Genomic DNA, 27,977 nt, shown 5'->3' with positions numbered 1-27,977 from the left:
CCTTGCTCATCTGCAATCCTACATTCTGTCTTACTTCTAATTCTTTCAATTATAACCCTACATTTTTCCTGGTATACTCAGTAAACTTATTCCTCTATAATTTTTGCAATCTGTTTTGTCCCCCTTCCCTTTATATAAAGGGACTATACATGCTTTCTGCCAATCCCTACATACCTTCCCCTCTTTCATACATTTATTAAACAAAAATACCAACCACTCCAACACTATATCCCCCCCCCCCCCTGCTTTTAACATTTCTGTCATGATCCTGTCAGTTCCAGCTGCTTTACCCCCTTTCATTCTACATAATGCCTCACACACCTCCCCCACACTCACATCCTGTTCTTCTTCACTCCTAAAAGATGGTATACCTCGCTGGCCAGTGCATGAAATTACTGCTTCCCTTTCTTCGTCGACATTTAAAAGTTCCTCAAAATATTCTCGCCATCTACCCAAAACCTCCATCTCCCCATCTACTAACTCCCCTACTCTGTTTTTAACTGACAAATCCATTGGTTCTCTAGGCTTTCTTAACTTGTTTAACTCACTCCAATTTTTTTTCTTATTTTCATTAAAATTCCTTGACAGTGCCTCTCCCACGCTATCATCTGCTCTCCTTTTGCACTCTCTCACCACTCTCTTTACCTTTCTTTTACTCTCCATATACTCGATGAAGATAGGGAAGCTGTGATTTCGTGTATAGGGCAAGGAGGAATAACATCTTGTAGAAGTGAGGAAGAGTCAGTTGTGAGTTTGGGGGAAGTTCGTGAGGCAGTAGGTAAAATGAAAGGTGGTAAGGCAGCTGGGATTGATGGGATAAAGATAGAAATGTTAAAAGCAGGTGGGGATATAGTTTTGGAGTGGTTGGTGCAATTATTTAATAAATGTATGGATGAGGGTAAGGTACCTAGGGATTGGCAGAGAGCATGCATAGTTCCTTTGTATAAAGGCAAAGGGGACAAAAGAGAGTGCAAAAATTATAGGGGGATAAGTCTGTTGAGTATACCTGGTAAAGTGTATGGTAGAGTTATTATTGAAAGAATTAAGAGTAAGACGGAGAATAGCATAGCAGATGAAATAGGAGGCTTTAGGAAAGGTAGGGGGTGTGTGGACCAGGTGTTTACAGTGAAACATATAAGTGAACAGTATTTAGATAAGGCTAAAGAGGTCTTTGTGGCATTTATGGATTTGGAAAAGGCGTATGACAGGGTGGATAGGGGGGCAATGTGGCAGATGTTGCAGGTGTATGGTGTAGGAGGTAGGTTACTGAAAGCAGTGAAGAGTTTTTATGAGGATAGTGAGGCTCAAGTTAGAGTATGTAGGAAAGAGGGAAATTATTTCCCAGTAAAAGTAGGCCTTAGACAAGGATGTGTGATGTCACCGTGGTTGTTTAATATATTTATAGATGGGGTTGTAAGAGAAGTAAATGCAAGGGTCTTGGCAAGAGGTGTGGAGTTAAAAGATAATCACACATAAAGTGGGAGTTGTCACAGTTGCTCTTTGCTGATGACACTGTGCTCTTGGGAGATTCTGAAGAGAAGTTGCAGAGATTGGTGGATGAATTTGGTAGGGTGTGCAAAAGAAGAAAATTAAAAGTGAATACAGGAAAGAGTAAGGTTATGAGGATAAAAAGATTAGGTGATGAAAGATTGGATATCAGATTGGAGGGAGAGAGTATGGAGGAGGTGAATGTATTCAGATATTTGGGAGTGGACGTGTCAGCGGATGGGTCTATGAAAGATGAGGTGAATCATAGAATTGATGAGGGGAAAAGGGTGAGCGGTGCACTTAGGAGTCTGTGGAGACAAAGAACTTTGTCCTTGGAGGCAAAGAGGGGAATGTATGAGAGTATAGTTTTACCAACGCTCTTATATGGGTGTGAAGCATGGGTGATGAATGTTGCAGCGAGGAGAAGGCTGGAGGCAGTGGAGATGTCATGTCTGAGGGCAATGTGTGGTGTGAATGTAATGCAGAGAATTCGTAGTTTGGAAGTTAGGAGGAGGTGCGGGATTACCAAAACTGTTGTCCAGAGGGCTGAAGAAGGGTTGTTGAGGTAGTTCAGACATGTAGAGAGAATGGAGCGAAACAGAGTGACTTCAAGAGTGTATCAGTCTGTAGTGGAAGGAAGGCGGGGTAGGGGTCGGCCTAGGAAAGGTTGGAGGGAGGGGGTAAAGGAGGTTTTGTGTGCGAGGGGCTTGGACTTCCAGCAGGCATGCGTGAGCGTGTTTGATAGGGGTGAATGGAGACAAATGGTTTTTAATACTTGACGTGCTGTTGGAGTGTGAGCAAAGTAACATTTATGAAGGGGTTCAGGGAAACCGGCAGGCCGGACTTGAGTCCTGGAGATGGGAAGTACAGTGCCTGCACTCTGAAGGAGGGGTGTTAATGTTGCAGTTTAAAAACTGTAGTGTAAAGCACCCTTCTGGCAAGACTGATGGAGTGAATGATGGTGAAAGTTTTTCTTTTTCGGGCCACCCTGCCTTGGTGGGAATCGGCCAGTGTGATAAAAAAAAAAAAAAAATACTCTACTCTTCTTATAACACTTCTGCTTTATAGAAACCTCTCATAAGCTAACTTTTTCTCTTTTATCACACCCTTTACTTCATCATTCCACCAATTACTCCTCTTTCCTCCTACACCCACCCTCCTATAACCACAAACTTCTGCCCCACATTCTATTACTGCATTTTTAAAACTATTCCAACCCTCTTCAATCCTCCCCCACTACTCATACTTGCACCAGCCCACCTTTCTGCCAATAGTTGCTTATATCTCACCCGAACTTCCTCCTCCCTTAGTTTATACACTTTCACCTCCCTCTTGCTTGTTGTTGCCATTTTCCTCTTTTCCCATCTACCTCTTACTCTAACTGTAGCTACAACTAAATAATGATCCAATATATCAGTTGCTCCTTTATAAACGTGTACATCCTGGAGCCTACCCATCAACCTTTTATCCACCAATACATAATCTAACAAACTACTTTGATTACGTGCTATATCATACCTTGTATATTTATTTATCCTCTTCTTCATAAAATATGTATTACTTATTACCAAACCTCTTTCTACACATAGCTCAATTAAAGGCTCCCCATTTTCATTTACCCCTGGCACCCCAAATTTACCTACTACTCCCTCCACAACATTTTTTCCCACTTTAGCACTGAAATCCCCAGCCACCATTACTCTCACACTTGGTTCAAAACTCCCCATGCATTCACTCAACATTTCCCCAAATCTCTCTCCTCTACACTTCTCTCTTCTCCAGGTGCATATACGCTTACTATAACCCACTTTTCACATCCAACCTTTATTTTACTCCACATAATCCTTGAATTAATACATTTATAGTCCCTCTTTTCCTGTCATAACTAATTATCACAATTATCACAAATAAACCACAATGGTTTAGCTAAATTTTTTACCACACTGGGCATATCATCCCCCCAAAAAGCTGAAATGCAATCACCATCATTCATCAATTGTTGACTTGTCAGAAGCATTCTAAAGTCACAGTTCAGATGGCCCTCTGAATTCCTTTATAAAGAGTACACGAACTGCACTTCCCACCTTCAGGAATCAAATCCTGATAACCAGTTCCCTGAATCCTTTCATAAACATTGCACTGTTCACACTCCAGCATGTCGAGGCATGAAAACCACTTGCCTCCATTTACTGGGTATTCCAATCTAACCTGCTCATACAAGTATATTGGATGTTCAAGCCCCTAGCACTATAAACCTTCTTTACCCCTTCTCTCTAATCCTTCCTGGGATGAACTCTACCTCTCCTTCCCTCTACCACAAATCTGTAAACCCCTCCAACCTCTCTAAATGTCCAAACCACTTCAACAACCCTCTTCCAGCCCTGTGAATTATATTCATGGAAACCCCATACCTTCTAATCTCCAAGTTCTCAACTATCTGCATAATATTCACACTGCACATTACCCTCAACCAGACCATCTCCACTAACTCCAGCCTCCTCATTACACTATATAAAAACCAATACTTCACACTCTCATAAAATATTTAACTTCATTAAGCAATAAATATGGTTTGCATATGAAAATTTGTTTTCAAGCAAACAATACATAAAATGGCAAATAGAAGAGAGGAAGCAGTTTGTTAGGAAAAAATAAATTAAATTTAGTTTGCAACAACTTATCTAGAATACTGAATTTAACATACAGTATACTGTATATTCATTTAGTAAGGGTGTAACTGGTATTTCAAGCCTAAAATAGATCATCATATCATGAAACATTAGAAGGTACTGCTGTGTAACCCAGAAAGCATGAACACAGGCAAATATAAAATACAAAATGCCAATTGCATCAGAAATTTAGTGATAAAAATCTAAAACAAAATGTAAAAATTTATGAAAGTACATAATGAATCATTTAACAAAACATGAGAAAGAGATAACTGATGAAGTGCTGATTATTTTTTAGTCAAATAAAATGTTTATCCATTCTGCAGTGTCTTAAATAAGATAAGTGCAAGACAGAGATTGCATACCATGAATGGACTCTGAGAGAGGTAGTTGTAGCAAATTTCTTGTTGCACTGTTTACACGTATGCTCCTTCACAGCCAAGTGAGTCTTCATGTGAGCCACCAGTGTCGACTTGACAGAAAATGCTCGGTAACACTTGGAACACTTTAAGAAAGAACGAAAGATATAAATATTAAAGCAGTCGATTGATTTGTATGATGTTAAAAGCACTAGATCTCATTGGTTTTAGTACTTTAAACACAAAAAGTTCTTGACATTATTATTAACATGTTACTGTTTACTTGTTTGTTGTTATTTTTAACAATTTCATAATCAGACTGCTTTTTTTTTAACAATCCAACCATCTCCCACCAAGGTAAAGTGACCAAACGAAGGAGAAAACACTGTCACTCATTCAATCACTGTCTTGCCAGAAGGGCACCGACATCACAGTTCAGATGACCATCCAAACCACAACATCCCCATTCTGAGGTACTTGAATGTTCTCAGTACCCCTGAGAACATTCGAGTACCCAAGAACAGGACATTTAAATGGACAAAGAGCACATTCATTTCCATTCTTTTATTAATTAAAATGGTTACACAGAATAATAGCAATCCATATATATAATATCCACTAAGAAATGTATTTTCTCAAGTCATAGACCTGTTCTAAACGGTTAGAAAAAGCTTGGGGGGGTTGGACTATTATATCTTCTAATTTCATAATACCTGACTTCTCAAAACCCTCTTGCCCCATATGGGAGGATAGAGGCAGTGGTAGTGATGGGTGTGACACTGAGCACTGGCCCACATTCTGAGAGAGCCAGCAGCAGGTGATAGACCTGCACTGTGCTATTCTGAGAAAACTTCCCCTCACTCCTTCAGTTGCAGCCTTGCAACATTGCATAGCTCCTGATGACACACTGAGAAGTGTGAAAGTACTTCAGCTAAAGATTTCCACCCTCCCCCATGGCTTGTCTTGCATAGTTAAGATTGCTTGTCTGCAATTGTTTGTGTATATATATGTATATATGCAATAAGATCACAGTAAACAGGTGATTTTAAAATATGCAAAACAACCACTGTAAAAGAGTAGTGAAATTCCAAGCGCTTTCGTGACTACTCACATTGTCAAGGAACTATGAAAGTAATACATCAAAGGAAGGCAATTAAAGGGCTTAGACTGCACCTCACAGTCAACTCCCACAACAAAGAAACACCTGACGCGGGACAATGCTGGACTCATAAGAAAAGAGGAACACTGCAGTAGGTTCGCTGGTCCAACTAGACAGGTCCTCACGACAACCCACCAACAAATCATTCTACCCAAGAAATAAGGTTTATTATTTGTCCAATGTATTATTACACTCTAACCAAATTTTATTAATTATAAATGAATCTAATTTAAACAAACCTAAGGAAATATTCATATTACAGTATTTTCAAAACTGCTTTTTATGAAACAAGATTCAATTATATTTCTGTCAACCATGGACTTGCTTGATACAACTTTCTCAACTTTTTGAAAATCAACTGGATGGTTAAAGTCTCTCACATGAATAAATAGAGCATTGGAATCTTGTCCAGTTCTAATGCTATATTTATGTTGTTTTAATCAAAGTTCGAGACTTTTACCAGTTTGACCGTAATAAACTTTATCGCAAATTTTACAAGGAATCTTATACACACATCCGTCAGCATTTTGGGGGGAATTCTTTATCAAAAGTTTTTTTACTGTATCAAAATTTTTAAATACAACTTTAATATTAAAATTCTTAAGAAGAGAAGGCATATCAACCAAGTTTTCATGGTAAGGGAGAACCAACATATTTTTAGTTGAATAAGGTTGGTTGTCCCTTTTTGGGTTGTAAAAAGTATTTCTAGCAATTTTAAATGATTTATCAATTACATTTTTCGGGCATTTCAGATCATTGGCTATTTCATAAATTTTGGATATTTCTTCATCTATGAACTCTGGACTACAAATACGTAAAGCTCTCAAAAACATTGATGAGAAAACAGACAGTTTAACTTTATCTTGATGTGAAGAATAATAGTGGACATAGGAACAGTTATTTGTAGGTTTTCTGTAAATTTTAAATTTGAATTCATTATTACTCTTAATAATTAAAACATCTAGAAAAGGCAATGAGTTATTTTCCTCAAACTCAACAGTAAAGTTTATAGAATGGGCTAAGCTATTTAATTTGCCAAGGAAATGGTGTATATCTACATTCTTGGGCATAAGACATAAAATATCATCGACATATCTGAACCATTTTGCTCTATTAGGGAGAATTGTGTTAAGCACTCTTGTTTCAAAAAATTCCATGTATAGATTACTAAGAACAGGTGAAAGAGGATTTCCCATTGCCATACCAAGGTTTATCATTAAATACAAATTTTGCATCAACAATGCAAAGTTTAGTAAGTTTAATGATGGTAGGAACTGGCAATGGTAAATCATAATTAACGAGTTCTTCAGATAAGAAACTTAATAAATCATCAACAGGAACTTTCATAAACAAGGAAGTAACATCAAAACTAACCATGTTAAAATCATTTAAGTCAGTCAAAGAGCTTAATTTATCAACTAAATCTAAGTTGTTTTTAACATTGAAGTATGAAATTTTACCAACAATAGGGCTCAAAATGTCAACAAGCCATTTGGGTAATTTATACGAAACTGATCCTATGGAGCTAATAACTGGTCTGATTGGATTACCTGGTTTGTGTGTTTTTATTAGTCCATACATGTAAGGTAAAGATGGATTAGTGGAAGTAAATTGTTTAATTAATTCATCTTTGCCTTATATGTATGTATATACATATGTGTGTGTGTGTGTGTGTGTGTGTGTGTGTGTGTGTACTCACCTAGTTGAGGTTGCGGGGGTCGAGTCCGAGCTCCTGTGTGTGTGTGTGTGTGTGTGTGTGTGTGTGTGTGTGTGTGTGTGTGTGTGTGTGTGTGTGTGTGTACTCACCTAATTGTGGTTGCAGGGGTCGAGACTCAGCTCCTGGCCCTGCCTCTTCACTGATCGCTACTGGATCCTCTCTCTCTCTGTTTCCTGAGCTTTGTCATACCTCTTCTTAAAACTATGTATGGTTCCTGCCTCCACTACTTCACTTGCTAGGCTATTCCACTTGCTGACAACTCTATGACTGAAGAAATACTTCCTAACGTCCCTGTGACTCGTCTGAGTCTTCAACTTCCAGTTGTGACCCCTTGTCCCTGTGTCCCCTCTCTGGAACATCCTATCTCTGTCCACCTTGTCAATTCCCCGCAGTATCTTGTATGTCGTTATCATGTCTCCCCTGACCCTTCTGTCCTCCAGTGTCGTCAGTCCGATTTCCCTTAACCTTTCCTTGTACGACATTCCCTTGAGCTCTGGGACTAGCCTTGCTGCAAACCTTTGTACTTTCTCTAACTTCTTGACGTGCTTGACCAGGTGTGGGTTCCAGACTGGTGCTGCATACTCCAGTATGGGCCTAACATACACAGTGTACAGTGTCTTGAACGATTCCTTATTAAGGTATCGGTACGCTATTCTCAGGTTTGCCAGGCGCCCACATGCTGCAGCGGTTATTTGGTTGATGTGTGCCTCCGGTGATGTGCTCGGTGTTATGGTCACCCCAAGGTCTTTCTCCCTGAGTGAGGTCTGTAGTCTTTGTCCACCTAGCCTATACTCTGTCTGCGGTCTTCTTTGCCCCTCCCCAATCTTCATGACTTTGCATTTGGCTGGATTGAATTCGAGAAGCCAGTTGCTGGACCACATGTCCAGCCTGTCCAGGTCTCTTTGCAGTCCTGCCTCATCCTCGTCCGATTTAATTCTTCTCATCAACTTCACATCATCTGCGAACAGGGACACTTCAGAGTCTATTCCTTCCATCATGTCGTTCACATATATCAAAAATAGCACTGGTCCTAGAACTGACCCCTGTGGGACCCCGCTCGTAACAGGCGCCCACTGTGATACCTCTTCACGTACCATGACTTGTTGCTGCCTCCCTGTCAGGTATTCTCTTATCCATTGCAGTGCCCTCCCTTTTACGTGCGCCTGATCCTCCAGCTTCTGCACTAATCTCTTGTGGGGAACTGTGTCAAAGGCCTTCCTGCAGTCTAGGAAAACGCAATCTACCCACCCCTCTCTCTCGTGTCTTACTTCTGTTACCTTGTCATAAAACTCCAGGAGGTTTGTGATACAAGATTTGCCTTCCATGAACCTATGCTGGTTTTCATTTATAATCTTGTTCCTTTCCAGGTGTTCGACCACTCTCCTCCTGATAATCTTCTCCATGACTTTGCACACAATACATGTCAGAGACACAGGTCTGTAGTTTAGTGCCTCGTTTCTGCTTCCTTTCTTAAATATGGGGACTACATTAGCTGTCTTCCATTTCTCAGGTAGTTGCCCAGTTTCAAGGGATGTGTTGAAGATTGTGGTTAGAGGCACACACAGCATCTCTGCTCCTTCTCTAAGGACCCATGGGGAGATGTTGTCCGGTCCCATCGCCTTTGAGGTGTCAAGGTCACTTAAGAGCTTCTTCACCTCCTCCTCAGTTGTTCGTATGTCATCCAACACTTGTTGGTATATTCCCTCTTGATGTTCCCTTCTGTGCTGTCTTCCCACAGCCCTTCCTGTCTCTACTGTAAAAACTTCCTTAAATCTCCTGTTCAGCTCCTCACATACCTCCTGATCATTTCTTGTGAGTTCTCCACCTTCTGTCCTTAATCTGATCACCTGGTCTTTGACTGTTGTCTTCCTCCTGATGTGGCTATACAACAGTTTCGGGTCAGTCTTGATTCTCGATGCTATGTCATTTTCATACTGTCGTTGGGCCTCCCTCCTTACCTGTGCGTACTCATTCCTGGCTCTGCGACTAATCTCCCTATTTTCGTGTGTTCTCTGCCTTCTGTACTTTTTCCATTCTCTATTGCACTTTGTTTTTGCCTCCTTACACCGTCGGGTAAACCAGGGGCTCGTTCTGGTCTTCCCATTGTTACTGTTGCCCTTGGAAATAAACCTTTCCACTGCCTCCTTGCATTTTGTTGTTACATATTCCATCATTTCATTTACTGGCTTTCCTGCCAGTTCTCTGTCCCACTGGACCTCCCGCAGGAAGTTCTTCAACCCTATGTAGTCCCCTCTTTTATAGTCAGGCTTTTCCCATTCAACTCCTGTTATTCTCTCCACTTGCAGCTCTACTATGTATTCAAAGCACAGAACCACGTGGTCGCTAGCTCCTAGGGGACTCTCATACTTGATGTCCTCAATATCTGAGCTGCCCAGGGTGAACACAAGGTCCAATCTTGCTGGTTCATCCTCCCCTCTCACTCTGGTAGTGTCCTTAACATGTTGGTGCATGAGGTTTTCCAGCACCACGTCCAACATCCTGGCTCTCCATGTTTCGGGACCCCCATGTGGCTCCAGGTTTTCCCAGTCAATCTCCCTGTGGTTGAAATCCCCCATAACCAGCAACTTCGCTCTGCTGGAGTGAGCTCTTCTTGCCACCTCAGCAAGTGTGTCCACCATTGCTCTGTTGCTCTCTTCATATTCCTCTCTTGGCCTCCTGCAGTTCTGTGGTGGATTATACATCACTGCAATGACCACTTTGTGTTCCCCAGACTGAAGTGTACCTGCTATGTAGTCTCTTTCTCCCGTCTCATCTATTCCTTCCATTTTCTCGAATTTCCATCTGTTTTTTACGAGCAGAGCAACCCCACCTCCCCCCCTGCCCCTTCTATCTTTCCTCATGATCTGGTATCCTGGTGGGAAGATTGCATCTGTTATTGTCTCCATGAGTTTTGTTTCTGTAACTGCTATGATGTCTGGGGACTTCTCATTGATTCTTTCTTGCCATTCCTCATGTTTATTCGTTAATCCATCTGCATTTGTGTACCAAACCTTCAACTTCTGTTCTAATACTGTAACTGTGGTGCAGGGGGTGGAAACAGAGGGATCGGTGTGTGATGGTTGGTTTGGATTGTTCAGTTGCCTTGGGGGTGTCGTGGCTGGAGTCCTTCTGCAGGTGTTTCTGGGGGGTGCGCTTGTCCTTCCATTTGATCCTGGGTTATTCTGCTCTCCTTTTTCATTTCCTCCCATTTCTCCTTTTGTTTTTGAACTCTCTCTTTCATTGTCTTCCTTTCGTCCTGTGTTCTGTCTCAGTCGAGGTACACACTCCGGAACTCCTGCTTGCCTCTCAGCCGTGCTTTCTCCTGCAGGATCATGGTTCGGGTTGATTCTGCCTTGAAAATTACTTTGAGAGGCCGATTCCTTTTCTTTGTGAACCACCCAATTCTCCGAAATTTTGTGTGTGTGTGTGTGTGTGTGTGAGTGTCTACCCTTGTGTGTGTGTGCTTGTGTGTGAGGGAGGGAGGGTAAGGGGGGTTAGGTTGTGTGGTTGAAAGATCCGTCGTGTAGGCACAAATTTAGTCTCATTTATCTTTCCCAATTATCTACTCTCTCCACTTATTGTCCTTTCTGGATTTACGTATTAATTGTTGCTGGTTATTATCGTTTTCCTTGTTCACATTGAGAGAGGACTTCCTAGCTTCCTAAGTATTCTTACTACTAATAACTACCGGTAGTAACACTGCCTGTGTGCGTGTGTGCATGTGTGTACTCACCTAGTTGTACTCACCCTCATCTAGTTGAGGTTGAGGGGGTCGAGTCCGAGCTCCTGGCCCCGCCTCTTCACTGATCACTACTAGGTCACTCTCCCTGAGCCGTGAGCTTTATCATACCTCAGCTTAAAGCTATGTATGGATCCTGCCTCCACTACATCGCTTCCCAAACTATTCCACTTACTGACTACTCTTTGGCTGAAGAAATACTTCCTAACATCCCTGTGATTCATCTGTGTCTTCAGCTTCCAACTGTGTCCCCTTGTTACTGTGTCCAATCTCTGGAACATCCTGTCTTTGTCCACCTTGTCAATTCCTCTCAGTATTTTGTATGTCGTTATCATGTCCCCCCTATCTCTCCTGTCCTCCAGTGTCGTCAGGTTGATTTCCCTTAACCTCTCCTCGTAGGACATACCTCTTAGCTCTGGGACTAGTCTTGTGTGTGTGTGTGTGTGTGTGTGAGAGAGAGTCTTGTGCGGTGTAATGACTGGCCGCAACTTCTTGTGACCTGACACTACCCTCCTGGGACCTGTGTGTGTGTGTGTGTGTGTGTGTGTGTGTGTGTGTGTGTGTGTGTGTGTGTGTGTGTGTGTGTGTGTGTGTGTGTGTATATATATATATATATATATATATATATATATATATATATATATATATATATATATATATATATATATATATATATATATATATATATATATTTATTTTTTTTTTTTCAACAAATCAGTAGTAACCCACCGAGGCAGGGTGACCCAAAAAAGAAAGAAAATCCCCAATAAGAAAATGCTTTCATCATCATTCAACACTTTCACCACACTCACACATAATCACTGTTTTTGCAGAGGTGCTCAGAATACAACAATTTAGAAGCATATACGTATAAAGATACACAACATATCCCTCCAAACTGCCAATATCCCAAACTCCTCCTTTAAAGTGCAGGCATTGTACTTCCCATTTCTGGGACTCAATTCTGACTATATGAAAATAACTGGTTTCCCTGAATCCCTTCACTAAATATTACCCTGCTCACACTCCAACAGATCGTCAGGTCCCAAGTACCATTCGTCTCCATTCACTCCTATCTAACACGCTCACGCACGCTTGCTGGAAGACCAAGCCCCTTGCTCACAAAACCTCCTTTACCCCCTCTCTCCAACCCTTTCAAGGACGACCCCTACCCCGCCTTCCTTCCCCTATAGATTTATATGCTTTCCATGTCATTCTACTTTGATCCATTCTCTCTAAATGACCAAACCACCTCAACAACCTCTCTTCTGCCCTCTGACTAATACTTTTATTAACTCCACACCTTTTCCTAATTTCCACACTCCGAATTTTGTGAATAATATTTACACCACACATTGCCCTTAGACAGGACATCTCCACTGCCTCCAACCGTCTCCTCGCTGCTGCATTTACCACCCAAGCTTCACACCCATATAAGAGTGTTGGTACTATTGTACTATTTATTTTTTTTTATTTTTTTATTATCACACAGGCCGATTCCCACCAAGGCAGGGTGGCCCGAAAAAGAAAAACTTTCACCATCATTCACTCCATCACTGTCTTGCCAGAAGGGTGCTTTACACTACAGTTTTTAAACTGCAACATTAACACCCCTCCTTCAGAGTGCAGGCACTGTACTTCCCATCTCCAGAACTCAAGTCCGGCCTGCCGGTTTCCCTGAATCCCTTCATAAATGTTACTATGCTCACACTCCAACAGCACGTCAAGTATTAAAAACCATTTGTCTCCATTCACTCCTATCAAACACGCTCACGCATGCCTGCTGGAAGTCCAAGCCCCTCGCACACAAAACCTCCTTTACCCCCTCCCTCCAACCCTTCCTAGGCCGACCCCTACCCCGCCTTCCTTCCACTACAGACTGATACACTCTTGAAGTCATTCTGTTTCGCTCCATTCTCTCTACATGTCCGAACCACCTCAACAACCCTTCCTCAGCCCTCTGGACAACAGTTTTGGTAATCCCGCACCTCCTCCTAACTTCCAAACTACTAATTCTCTGCATTATATTCACACCACACATTGCCCTCAGACATGACATCTCCACTGCCTCCAGCCTTCTCCTCGCTGCAACATTCATCACCCACGCTTCACACCCATATAAGAGCGTTGGTAAAACTATACTCTCATACATTCCCCTCTTTGCCTCCAAGGACAAAGTTCTTTGTCTCCACAGACTCCTAAGTGCACCACTCACTCTTTTTCCCTCATCAATTCTATGATTCACCTCATCTTTCATAGACCCATCCGCTGACACGTCCACTCCCAAATATCTGAATACGTTCACCTCCTCCATACTCTCTCCCTCCAATCTGATATTCAATCTTTCATCACCTAATCTTTTTGTTATCCTCATAACCTTACTCTTTCCTGTATTCACCTTTAATTTTCTTCTTTTGCACACCCTACCAAATTCATCCACCAATCTCTGCAACTTCTCTTCAGAATCTCCCAAGAGCACAGTGTCATCAGCAAAGAGCAGCTGTGACAACTCCCACTTTGTGTGTGATTCTTTATCTTTTAACTCCACGCCTCTTGCCAAGACCCTCGCATTTACTTCTCTTACAACCCCATCTATAAATATATTAAACAACCACGGTGACATCACACATCCTTGTCTAAGGCCTACTTTTACTGGGAAAAAATTTCCCTCTTTCCTACATACTCTAACTTGAGCCTCACTATCCTCGTAAAAACTCTTCACTGCTTTCAGTAACCTACCTCCTACACCATACACTTGCAACATCTGCCACATTGCCCCCCTATCCACCCTGTCATACGCCTTTTCCAAATCCATAAATGCCACAAAGACCTCTTTAGCCTTATCTAAATACTGTTCACTTATATGTTTCACTGTAAACACCTGGTCCACACACCCCCTACCTTTCCTAAAGCCTCCTTGTTCATCTGCTATCCTATTCTCCGTCTTACTCTTAATTCTTTCAATTATAACTACCATACACTTTACCAGGTACACTCAACAGACTTATCCCCCTATAATTTTTGCACTCTCTTTTATCCCCTTTGCCTTTATACAAAGGAACTATGCATGCTCTCTGCCAATCCCTAGGTACCTTACCCTCTTCCATACATTTATTAAATAATTGCACCAACCACTCCAAAACTATATCCCCACCTGCTTTTAACATTTCTATCTTTATCCCATCAATCCCGGCTGCCTTACCCCCTTTCATTTTACCTACTGCCTCACGAACTTCCCCCACACTCACAACTGGCTCTTCCTCACTCCTACAAGATGTTATTCCTCCTTGCCCTATACACGAAATCACAGCTTCCCTATCTTCATCAACATTTAACAATTCCTCAAAATATTCCTTCCATCTTCCCAATACCTCTAACTCTCCATTTAATAACTCTCCTCTCCTATTTTTAACTGACAAATCAATTTGTTCTCTAGGCTTTCTTAACTTGTTAATCTCACTCCAAAACTTTTTCTTATTTTCAACAAAATTTGTTGATAACATCTCACCCACTCTCTCATTTGCTCTCTTTTTACATTGCTTCACCACTCTCTTAACCTCTCTCTTTTTCTCCATATACTCTTCCCTCCTTGCATCACTTCTACTTTGTAAAAACTTCTCATATGCTAACTTTTTCTCCCTTACTACTCTCTTTACATCATCATTCCACCAATCGCTCCTCTTCCCTCCTGCACCCACTTTCCTGTAACCACAAACTTCTGCTGAACACTCTAACACTACATTTTTAAACCTACCCCATACCTCTTCGACCCCATTGCCTATGCTCTCATTAGCCCATCTATCCTCCAATAGCTGTTTATATCTTACCCTAACTGCCTCCTCTTTTAGTTTATAAACCTTCACCTCTCTCTTCCCTGATGCTTCTATTCTCCTTGTATCCCATCTACCTTTTACTCTCAGTGTAGCTACAACTAGAAAGTGATCTGATATATCTGTGGCCCCTCTATAAACATGTACATCCTGAAGTCTACTCAACAGTCTTTTATCTACCAATACATACTCCAACAAACTACTGTCATTTCGCCCTACATCATATCGTGTATACTTATTTATCCTCTTTTTCTTAAAATATGTATTACCTATAACTAAACCCCTTTCTATACAAAGTTCAATCAAAGGGCTCCCATTATCATTTACACCTGGCACCCCAAACTTACCTACCACACCCTCTCTAAAAGTTTCTCCTACTTTAGCATTCAAGTCCCCTACCACAATTACTCTCTCACTTGGTTCAAAGGCTCCTATACATTCACTTAACATCTCCCAAAATCTCTCTCTCTCCTCTGCATTCCTCTCTTCTCCAGGTGCATACACGCTTATTATGACCCACTTCTCGCATCCAACCTTTACTTTAATCCACATAATTCTTGAATTTACACATTCATATTCTCTTTTCTCCTTCCATAACTGATCATTTAACATTACTGCTACCCCTTCCTTTGCTCTAACTCTCTCAGATACTCCAGATTTAATCCCATTTATTTCCCCCCACTGAAACTCTCCTACCCCCTTCAGCTTTGTTTCGCTTAGGGCCAGGACATCCAACTTCTTTTCATTCATAACATAACATATAATATAAATATAACATATAATATAAATATATATATATAAATATATATATATATATATATATATATATATATATATATATATATATATATATATATATATATATATATATATATATATACATACATACATACATACATATACATATATACAGCAACCACCCAGGGAGGCCTGTAATTGTTTTACATGATGGTAGGATTGCTGGTGTCTTTCGTCTGTCTCATAAATATGCAAGATTACAGGCATGTCTTGCTACTTCTACTTACACTTAGGTCACACTACACATACATGTACACGTTTATTTATACACACTCATCTGAGTTTTCTTTGATTTTATCTTAATAGTTCTTGGTCTTATTACTTTTCCTTTTATATCCATGGGGAAGTGGAATAAGAATCTTTCCTCCGTAAGCCATGTGTGCTGTAAAAGTCAACTAAAATGCCGGGAACAATGGGCTAGTAACCCCTTTTCCTGTAAAGATTACTAAAAAGAATAAGAAGAAGAAAAATGTCAAAGTGGGAAGTCTGAATGTGCGTGGATGTTGTGCAAATGATAAGAAAGAGATGATTGTGGATGTTATGAATGAGAAGAAACTGGATGTCCTGGCTTTGAGTGAAACAAAACTGAAGGGGGTGGGAGAGTTTCAATGGAGAGGAATAAATGGGATTAGATCAGGGGTTTCAAATAGAGTTAGAGCTAAAGAAGGAGTAGCAATAATGTTGAAGGATAAGCTATGGCAGGAAAAGAGGGAATACAAATGTATAAATTCAAGGATTATGTGGAGTAAAATAAAGATTGGATGTGAAAAGTGGGTTATAGTAAGCGTGTATGCACCTGGAGAAGAGAGAAGTGTAGAGGAGAGAGAGAGATTTTGGGAAATGTTGAGTGAATGCGTGGGGAGTTTTGAATCAAGTGTGAGAGTAATGGTGGTTGGGGATTTCAATGCTAAAGTGGGTAAAAATGTTATGGAGGGAGCAGTAGGTAAATTTGGGGTGCCAGGGGTAAATGTAAATGGGGAGCCTTTAATTGAGCTATGTGTAGAAAGAAATTTGTTAATAAGTAATACATATTTTATGAAAAAAGAGGATAAATAAATATACAAGGTATGATGTAGCACGTAATGAAAGTAGTTTGTTAGATTATGTATTGGTGGATAAAAGGTTGATGGGTAGGCTCCAGGATGTACATGTTTATAGAGGGGCAACTGATATATCGGATCATTATTTAGTTGTAGCTACAGTTAGGGTAAGAGGTAGATGGGAAAAGAGGAAGGTGGCAACAACAAGTAAGAGGGAGGTGAAAGTGTATAAACTAAGGGAGGAGGAAGTTCGGGCGAGATATAAGCGACTATTGGCAAAAGGTGAGCTGGTGCAAAGATGAGTAGTGGGGGGGGTTGAAGAGGGTTGAAATAGTTTTAAAAATGCAGTATTAGAATGTGGGGAAGAAGTTTGTGGTTATAGGAGAGTGGGGGCAGGAGGAAAGAGGAGTGATTGGTGGAATGATGAAGTAAAGGGTGTGATAAAAGAGAAAAAGGTAGCTTACGAGAGGTTTTTACAAAGTAGAAGTGTTATAAGAAGAGCAGAGTATATGGAGAGTAAAAGAAAGGTGAAGAGAGTGGTGAGAGAGTGCAAAAGGAGAGCAGATGAAAGAGTGGGAGAGGCACTGTCAAGAAATTTTAATGAAAATAAGAAAAAATTTTGGAGTGAGTTAAACAAGTTAAGAAAGCCTAGGGAAAGTATGGATTTGTCAGTTAAAAACAGAGTAGGGGAGTTAGTAGATGGGGAGAGGGAGGTATTAGGTAGATGGCAAGAATATTTTGAGGAACTTTTAAATGTTGAGGAAGAAAGGGAGGCGGTAATTTCATGCACTGGCCAGGGAGGTATACCATCTTTTAGGACTGAAGAAGAGCAGAATGTAAGTGTGGTGGAGGTATGTGAGGCATTACGTAGAATGAAAGGGGGTAAAGCAGCTGGAACTGATGGGATCATGACAGAAATGTTAAAAGCAGGGGATGATATAGTGTTGGAGTGGTTGGTACTTTTGTTTAATAAATGTATGAAAGAGGGGAAGGTACCTAGGGATTGGCAGAGAGCATGTATAGTCCCTTTATATAAAGGGAAAGGGGACAAAAGAGATTGTAAAAATTATAGAGGAATAAGTTTACTGAGTATACCAGGAAAAGTATACAGTAGGGTTATAATTGAAAGAATTAGAGATAAGACAGAATGTAGAATTGCGGATGAGCAAGGAGGCTTCAGAGTGGGTAGGGGATATGTAGATCAAGTGTTTACATTGAAGCATATGTGAACAGTATTTAGATAAAGGTAGGGAAGTTTTTATTGCATTTATGGATTTAGAAAAGGCATATGATAGAGTGGATAGAGGAGCAATGTGGCAGATGTTGCAAGTACAGTGGACCCTCAACCAGCGATGGCATCGATTAACGATAAATCTGACTAGCGATTCATTTAAACGCAAAAATTTTGCCTCGACTAGCGCTTAAAAACCCGACCAGCGCTTTTCGTTCCGTACCATACGCGTCCACTTTGGCCTGAGCGCACCTCACTTGTCCCTTTGGTGCCAGTGTTTACAAGCCAGCCAGCCACCGCGGTCGCTTCCAAACATACAACTGGAACATTTCATATTATCACAGCCTTTTTAGTGATTGCACCTGCAAAATAAGTCACCATGGGCCCCAAGAAAGCTTCTAGTGCCAACCCTACAGAAAAAAGGGTGAGAATTACTATGGAGATGAAGAAAGAGATCATTGATAAATATGAAAGTGGAGTGCGTATCTCTGAGCTGGTCAGGCTGTATAATAAACCCCAATCAACCATCGCTACTATTGGGGGCAAGAAAACGGCAATCAAGGAAGCTGTTCTTGCCAAAGGTGCAACTATGTTTTCAAAACTGAGATCGCAAGTGATAGAAGATGTTGAGAGACTTTTATTGGTGTGGATAAACGAGAAACAGATAGCAGGAGACAGCATCTCTCAAGCGATCATATGTGAAAAGGCTAGGAAGTTGCATGACGATTTAATTAAAAAAATGCCAGCAACTAGTGATGTGAGTGAATTTAAGGCCAGCAAAGGTTGGTTTGAGAGATTTAAGAAGCGTAGTGGCATTCATAGTGTGATAAGGCATGGTGAGGCTGCCAGTTCGGACCACAAAGCAGCTGAAAAATATGTGCAGGACTTCAAGGAGTACATAGACAGTGAAGGACTGAAACCTGAACAAGTGTTTAATTGTGACGAAACAGGCCTGTTTTGGAAGAAAATGCCAAGCAGGACATACATTACTTAGGAGGAAAAGGCACTTCCAGGACATAAGCCTATGAAAGACAGGCTTACTTTGTTGATGTGTGCCAATGCTAGTGGTGATTGCAAAGTGAAGCCTTTATTGGTGTATCACTCTGAAACCCCCAGAGTGTTCAGGAAAAACAATGTCCTCAAGGCTAATTTGTGTGTGCTGTGGAGGGCAAACAGTAAGACATGGGTCACTAGGAACTTTTTCTATGACTGGTTACACCATGCATTTGCCCCCGATGTGAAAAATTACCTAATTGAAAAGAAATTAGACCTTAAGTGCCTCCTGGTGTTAGACAATGTCCCTGGTCATCCTACAGACTTGGCAGAGCGACTTTGTGGGGACATGAGCTTCATTAAGGTCAAGTTTTTGCCTCCTAATACCACTCCTCTCCTGCAGCCCATGGACCAGCAGGTTATTTCCAACTTCAAGAAACTGTACACAAAAGCTATGTTTGAAAGGTGCTTTGTAGTGACCTCAGAAACTCAACTGACTCTAAGAGAGTTTTGGAAAGATCATTTTACCATCGTCAATTGTGTAAACAATATAGGTAAGGCTTGGGAGGAAGTGACTAAGAGGACATTGAACTCTGCTTGGAAAAAACTGTGGCCAGAATGTGTAGACAAATGGGATTTGGAAGGGTTTGAGGCTAACCCTGAGAATCCTATGCCAGTTGAGGAATCCATTGTGGCATTGGGGAAGTCCTTGGGGTTGGAGGTTAGTGGGGAGGATGTGGAAGAGTTGGTGGTGGAGGACAGTGAAGAACTAACCACTGATGAGCTGCTAGATCATCTTGAACAGCAAGAGGGCAGACCTGAGGAAACTGCTTCAGAGGAGGGGAGAGAGAAATTGAAGAAGTTGCCTACTTCTAAGATTAAGGAAATCTGTGCAATGTGGTTTAAAGGGCAAAGCTTTATGGATGATAATCACCCTAACACAGCTACTGCAAGCCGTATTGGCAACCTGTACACTGACAATGTTGTGAACCACTTTAGGAAAGTCATAAAGGAACGAGAGGTACAGGCCTCTATGGACAGATATGTTGTGCGACAGAAGTCCAGTGACTCTCAAGCTGGTCCTAATGGCATTAAAAGAACAAGGGAAGTAACCCCAGAAAAAGACTTGCTGCCTCAAGTGCTAATGGAAGGGGATATCCCTTCTAAACAGTAAGAAGATAACGCTCTCCCCTCCTCCCATCCCATCAATCATCACCAGATCTTCAATAAAGGTAAGTGTCATGTAACTGTGCATGTAATCTTCAGTTTGTGTGTATTAAAATTAATATTTCATGTGGTAAACATTTTTTTTTTCAATACTTTTGGGTGTCTTGCATGGATTAATTTGATTTCCATTATTTCTTATGGGGAAAATTAACTTGACTAACGATTATTTTGACTAACGATGAGCTCTCAGGAACGGATTAATATCGCTGGTTGAGTGTCCACTGTATATGGAATAGGTGGTAAGTTACTAAATGCTGTAAAGAGCTTTTATGAGGATAGTGAGGCTCAGGTTAGGGTGTGTAGAAGAGAGGGAGAATACTTCCCGGTAAAAGTAGGTCTTAGACAGGGATGTGTAATGTCACCATGGTTGTTTAATATATTTATAGATGGGGTTGTAAAAGAAGTAAATGCTAGGGTGTTTGGGAGAGGGGTGGGATTAAATTATGGGGAATCAAATTCAAAATGGGAATTGACACAGTTACTTTTTGCTGATGATACTGTGCTTATGGGAGATTCTAAAGAAAAATTGCGAAGGTTAGTGGATGAGTTTGAGAATGTGTGTAAAGGTAGAAAGTTGAAAGTGAACATAGGAAAGAGTAAGGTGATGAGGGTATCAAATGATTTAGATAAAGAAAAATTGGATATCAAATTGGGGAGGAGGAGTATGGAAGAAGTGAATGTTTTCAGATACTTGGGAGTTGACGTGTCGGCGGATGGATTTATGAAGGATGAGGTTAATCATAGAATTGATGAGGGAAAAAAGGTGAGTGGTGCGTTGAGGTATATGTAGAGTCAAAAAACGTTATCTATGGAGGCAAAGAAGGGAATGTATGAAAGTATAGTAGGACCAACACTCTTATATAGATGTGAAGCTTGGGTGGTAAATGCAGCAGCGAGGAGACGGTTGGAGGCAGTGGAGATGTCATGTCTAAGGGCAATGTGTGGTGTAAATATTATGCAGAAAATTCGGAGTGTGGAAATTAGGAGGTGTGGAGTTAATAAAAGCATTAGTCAGAGGGCAGAAGAGGGGTTGTTGAGGTGGTTTGGTCATTTAGAGAGAATGGATCAAAGTAGAATGACATGGAAAGCATATAAATCTATAGGGGAAGGAAAGAGGGGTAGGGGTCGTCCTCGAAAGGGTTGGAAAGAGGTGGTAAAGGAGGTTTTTGTGGGCGAGGGGCTTGGACTTCCAGCAAGCGTGCATGAGCGTGTTAGATAGGAGTGAATGGAGACGAATGATACTTGGGACCTGACGATATGTTGGAGTGTGAGTAGGGTAATATTTAGTGAAGGGATTCACTTTAAAGGAGGGGTTTGGGATATTGGCAGTTTGGAGGGATATGTTGTGTATCTTTATATGTTTATGCTTCTAGACTGTTGTATTCTGAGCACCTCTGCAAAAACAGTGATAATGTGCGAGTGTGGTGAAAGTGTTGAATGATGATGAAAGTATTTTCTTTTTGGGGATTTTCTTTCTTTTTTGGGTCACCCTGCCTCGGTGGGAGACGGCCGACTTGTTGAAAAAAAAAAAAAAAAAAATTCAGGGAAACCGGTTATTTTCATATAGTCGGACTTGAGTCCTGGAAATGGGAAGTACAATGCCTGCACTTTAAAGGAGGGGTTTGGGATATTGGCAGTTTGGAGGGATATGTTGTGTATCTTTATATGTTTATGCTTCTAGACTGTTGTATTCTGAGCACCTCTGCAAAAACAGTGATAATGTGCGAGTGTGGTGAAAGTGTTGAATGATGATGAAAGTATTTTCTTTTTGGGGATTTTCTTTCTTTTTTGGGTCACCCTGCCTCGGTGGGAGACGGCCGACTTGTTGAAAAAAAAAAAAAAAAAAAATATATATTTTTTTTTTTTTTTTTCAACAAGTCAGCATGTCAAATCATAAAAACCATTTGCCTCCACTAACTCCTAATATGCTCACACATGCCGTTACGACAAAGTTATTATAATATTACTGAAATCATCATAATGAAGGAGGGAAGGGAATATCTGCAGTCTGGAGGGGCATCTGAATTATGATATTAACTCGTCTCTGACAAAACAGTGATGGAGTAAATAAAGAACAAAAAGGCACAATACCATGACTGGAACTACCGTCATAAGCTCCTCTCTCCTATGTGTGGTTTATTTGTGTATGGAGTAAATGATGGTGAGTGTTCCCTTTTCAGGTCACTCTACCTCAGTGGGAGATGGACAGTGTGTTTATAAAATTATACAGGTCTCCCTCAACATTCACGTTTTCAACTTTCACAGGCTTCACACATTCGCGAATTCCCAACTGCCAAATTCCCAGCCTCCAAATTCCCAGCCGCCAAATCATATTTAAGTTTCCCGCCACCTGTGAGTCCCTACTACCCCCTATCCGACCCCCGCAACTGGCAGCCAGCCCTCCCACCAGTGTGGTGAGTGTTTTGTTTGTTCATTATTTGCTATTAAACTACAGTATAAATACAGTGGACCCTCAGCTAACGATATTAATCCGTTCCTGAAAGCTCATCGTTGGCTGAAATTATTGTTAGCCAAATTAATTTTCCCCATAAGAAATAATGGAAATCAAATTAATCCGTGCAAGACACCCCAAAATACGAAAAAAAAAAAAATTTTTAATACATGAAATATTAATTTTAATACACACAAACTGACACTTACCTTTATTGAAGATCTGGTAATGATTGATGGGATGGGAGGAGGGGAGAGTGTGGATGTTGTTAATGTTTAGAAGGGGAATCCCCTTCCATTAGGACTTGAGGTATCAAGTCCTTTTCTGGGGTTACTTCCCTTCTTCTTTTAATGCCACTAGGACCAGCTTGAGAGTCACTGGACCTCTGTCGCAGAACATATCTGTCCATAGAGGCCTGTACCTCCCGTTCCTTTATGACTTTCCTAAAGTGGTTCACAACATTATCATTGTAATAGTCACCAGCAAGGCTTGCAATAGCTGTGTGAGGGTGATTTTCATCAAAAAAGGTTTGCACTTTAAGCCACTTTGCACACATTTCCTTAATCTTTGAGGTAGGCAACTTCTTCAATTTCTCTATCCCCTCCACCGAAGCAGTTTCCTCAGGTCTGGCCTCTTGCTGTTGAAGATGATCTTGCAGCTCATCAGTGGTTAGTTCTTCATTGTCCTCCTCCACCAACTCTTCCACATCCTCCCCACTAACCTCCAACCCCAAGGACTTCCCCATGCCAAAATTGATTCCACAACTGGCATACACTTCTCAGGGTTAGCCTCAAATCCTTCAAAATCCCTTTTGTCTACACATTCTGGCCACAGTTTCTTCCAAGCAGAGTTCAAGGTCCTCTTAGTCACTTCCTCCCAAGCCTTACCTATAATGTTTACACAATTGAGGATGCTAAGGCGATCTCTCCAAAACTCTCTTAGAGTCAATCGAGCTTCTGTGGTCACTACAAAGCACTTTTGAAACATAGCTTTTGTGTAGAGTTTTTTGAAGTTTGAAATGACCTGCTGGTCCATGGGCTGCAGGAGAGGAGTGGTATTAGGAGGCAAAAACTTGACCTTAATGAAGCTCATGTCCCCAGAAAGTCGCTCTGCCAAGTCTGAAGGATGACCAGGAGCATTGTCTAATACCAAGAGGCACTTAAGGTCTAATTTATTTTCCAGGAGGTAATGTTTCACATTGGGGGCAAATGCATGGTGTAACTAGTCATAGAAAAGGTCTCTAGTGACCCATCATGCACAAATTAGTCTTGAGGACATTGTTTCTCCTGAACACTCTGGGAGTTTCAGAGTGATACACCAATAAAGGCTTCACTTTGCAATCACCACTAGCATTAGCACACATCAAGAGAGTAAGCCTGTCTTTCATAGGCTTATGTCCTGGGAGTGCCTTTTTCTCCTGAGCAATGTAGGTCCTGTTTGGCATTTTCTTCCAAAACAGGCCTGCTTCGTCACAATTAAACACTTGTTCAGGTTTCAATTCTTCACTGTATGTAATCCTTGAATTCCTGCACATATTTTTCAGCCACTTTTTGGTCCGAACTGGCAGCCTCACCATGCCTTATCACACAATGTATGCCACTACAAATCTTAAATCTCTCAAACCAACCTTTGCTGGCCTTAAATTCACTCATATCACCACTAGTTGCAGGCATTTTTCTAATTAAATCGTCATGCAACTTCCTAGCCTTTTCACATGTGATCGATTGAGAGATGCTATCTCCTGCTATCTGTTTTTTGTTTATCCACACCAATAACAGTCTCTCAACATCTTCTATCACTTGCGATCTCTTATTCGACAGCAAAGTTGCACCTTTTGCAAGAACAGCTTCCTTGACTGCCGTTTTCTTGGCCACAATAGTAGTGATGGTTGATTAGGGTTTGGTATACAACTTGGCCAGCTCCGAGACACGCACTCCACTTTCGTACTTAGCAATTATCTCTTTCTTCATATCCATAGTAATTCTCACCCTTTTTCCTGCAGGGTTGGCACTAGAAGCTTTCTTGGGGCCCATGGTGACTTATTTTGTAGGTACAATCACTAAAACCACTCTGATAATATGAAATGTTCCAATTGTATGCGTGGATGCGACTGCACTCGCTGGCTTGCAAACACTGGCACCCCACAGGACAACTGAGGCGGGCTCAGGCCACAAGTGGAAGCGTCTCTAACGAATCGCGTTGGGCGAGTTTTTTAGTGTTAGCTAAGGCAAAATTTTGGCGTTAAAATGTATCGTTGGCCGGATTTAACGTAAGCTGATGCCATCATTAGCTAAGGGTCCACTGTAATGTAAACCCATTTATAACTGCATATTGGAATGGCCATTCAGACAGGTATTGGACGGTGACATCATGTATTTACTCTTGAACACAGCAAAGAATCAAACATTTCTGCTACTGCTAATAATAACAATAGTAATAATAATAATAATAATAATAATAATAATAATAATAATAATAATAATAATAATAATAATAATATAATAATAATAAATACGATAGAATTGAAGAAGGAAATTGTACAAAAATACGAGGGAGTGGTTGACACATCGTCAGTGTGGCTTTGTTTATGCTGGATTGAGCATTAGTCTCCGTGCTCTTCCAAACATTTCACAATAATTCACTGTGTTTGGTGCTTGTAGATTGAGTGCAACTGGAGTGGTAGAGGCAGTGGTTGAGGAAGCGGTTGAGGCAGTAGTTGAGGAAGCAGTTGAGGCAGCAATTGAGGCAGCGGTTGAGGCAGCGGTTGAGGCAGCGGTTGAGGCAGCGGTTGAGGCAATGGTAGAGGCAGCAGTTGAGGCAGTGGTTGAGGCAGTGGGTGAAGCAGTGGGTGAGGCAGTGGGTGAGGCAGTGGGTGAGGCAGTGGGTGAGGCAGTGGTTGAGGCAGTGGGTGAGGCAGTGGTATTTAATAACATACATGTTATTAATAATAATAATAATACATTATTAATAATATGTACTATTATTATTTATAACATGTATGTTATTAAATACCACTGCCTCAACTGCTGCCTCTACCATTGCCTCAACCGCTGCCTAAACCGCTGCCTCTACCACTGCCTAAACCGCTGCCTCTACCATTGCCTCAACCGCTGCCTCACCCACTGCCTCACCCACTGCCTCAACTGCTGCCTCAACCGCTTCCTCAACCACTGCCTCTACCACTCCAGTCGCACTCAATCTACAAGCACCAAACACAGTGAATTATTGTGAAATGTTTGGAAGAGCACAGAGATTAATGCTCACTCCAGCATAAACAAAGCCACACTGACCATGTGTCAACCACTCCCTCGTATTTTTGTACAATTTCCTTCTTCAGTTCTATAGTACAAACATGTATTTATTATTATTATTATTATTATTATTATTATTATTACTATTGTTATTATTAGCAGTAGCAGAAATGTTTGATTCTTTGCTGTGTTCAAGAGTAAACACATGATGTCACCGTCCAATACCTGTCCGAATAGCCATTCCAATATGCAGTTATGAATGGTTTTACATTATTTATACTGTAGTTTAACAGCAAATAATGAACAAACAAAACACTCACCACACTGAGTGGTGGGAGGGCTGGCTGCCAGTTGCGGGGGTCGGAGGGAGGGTAGTAGGGACTCGCAGTGGTTGAGGAAGTGGTGGAGGCATTGGTGGAGGCATTGGTGGAGGCATTGGTGGAGGCATTGGTAGAGGCAGTGGTGGAGGCAGTGGTATTTAATAACATACATGTTATTAAACCATAACATGTATGTATTTAGTACAATTTATGACGTTTTCATGTATTTTATGATTGTTCATGGTTCAACAAGTTAAGGAAGCAGTATTTTATTATATTTCCCTACAATATATTGGGGCACCAAACATTCACGATTTTTCAACATTCGCGAGGCTCTTGATCCCCTAAATCTCGCGAATGTTGAGGGAGACCTGTATATAAAATATATTCATAATATTTTCAAAGTCACAGGCATAGGTCTCATTACAAAAATCACTAATACACAAGGGCCCCTAACTGATCAAGGTCCTCCCTCCCAGCTCACAGTCAAACCACCCACCTCCCTGCCATGTCAACCTCTACCCATCCTCCCTCACCACCAGCCACTGATATATTATTATTATTATTTTTTATTATCACACTGGCCGATTCCCACCCAGGCAGGGTGGCCCGAAAAAGAAAAGCTTTCACCATCATTCACTCCATCACTGTCTTGCCAGAAGGGTGCTTTACACTACAGTTTTTAAACTGCAACATTAACACCCCTCCTTCAGAGTGCAGGCACTGTACTTCCCATCTCCAGGACTCAAGTCCAGCCTGCCGGTTTCCCTGAACCCCTTCATAAATGTTACTTTGCTCACACTCCAACAGCACGTCAAGTATTAAAAACCATTTGTCTCCATTCACTCCTATCAAACACGCTCACGCATGCCTGCTGGAAGTCCAAGCCCCTCGCACACAAAACCTCCATTACCCCCTCCCTCCAACCTTTCCTAGGCCGACCCCAACCCCGCCTTCGTTCCACTACAGACTGATACACTCTTGAAGTCACTCTGTTTCGCTCCATTCTCTCTACATGTCCAAACTACCTCAACAACCCTTCCTCAGCCCTCTGGACAACAGTTTTGGTAATCCCGCACCTCCTCCTAACTTCCAAACTACGAATTCTCTGCATTATATTCACACCACACATTGCCCTCAGACATGACATCTCCATTGCCTCCAGCCTTCTCCTCGCTGCAACATTCATCACCCATGCTTCACACCCATATAAGAGCGTTGGTAAAACTATACTCTCATACATTCCCCTCTTTGCCTCCAAGGACAAAGTTCTTTGTCTCCACATACTCCTAAGTGCACCACTCACCCTTTTCCCCTAATCAATTCTATGATTCACCTCATCTTTCATAGACCCATCCGCTGACACGTCAACTCCCAAATATCTGAATTCATTCACCTCCTCCATACTCTCTCCCTCCAATCTGATATCCAATCTTTCGTCACCTAATCTTTTTGTTATCCTCATAACCTTACTCTTTCCTGTATTCACTTTTAATTTTCTTCTTTTACATACCCTACCAAATTCATCCACCAATCTCTGCAACTTCTCTTCAGAATCTCCCAAGAGCACAGTGTCATCAGCAAAGAGCAACTGTGACAACTCCCACTTTATGTGTGATTCTTTATCTTTTAACTCCACGCCTCTTGCCAAGACCCTCGCATTTACTTCTCTTACAACCCCATCTACAAATATATTAAACAACC

At 41.3% G+C, this 27,977-nt stretch overlaps 1 protein-coding gene across 1 annotated transcript in view; it reads right to left on the bottom strand.

Annotated features, from left to right (window-relative positions):
* Positions 1-27,977, bottom strand: part of LOC128684535 (zinc finger protein 236) — a 164,861-nt gene that overhangs the window by 61,253 nt on the left and 75,631 nt on the right. The window contains exon 18 of the mRNA XM_053770781.2: positions 4,523-4,662. Within this exon, the coding sequence (XP_053626756.1) occupies positions 4,523-4,662 (140 nt within the window). The remainder of the gene's footprint in view (positions 1-4,522; positions 4,663-27,977) is intronic.

The sequence above is a fragment of the Cherax quadricarinatus genome, chromosome 4, assembly GCF_038502225.1.
Source record: "Cherax quadricarinatus isolate ZL_2023a chromosome 4, ASM3850222v1, whole genome shotgun sequence".
Lineage (NCBI taxonomy): Eukaryota > Metazoa > Arthropoda > Malacostraca > Decapoda > Parastacidae > Cherax > Cherax quadricarinatus.
Note: the sequence above shows the minus strand (reverse complement) of the source record. Positions and strands in the feature narration are given on the sequence as shown.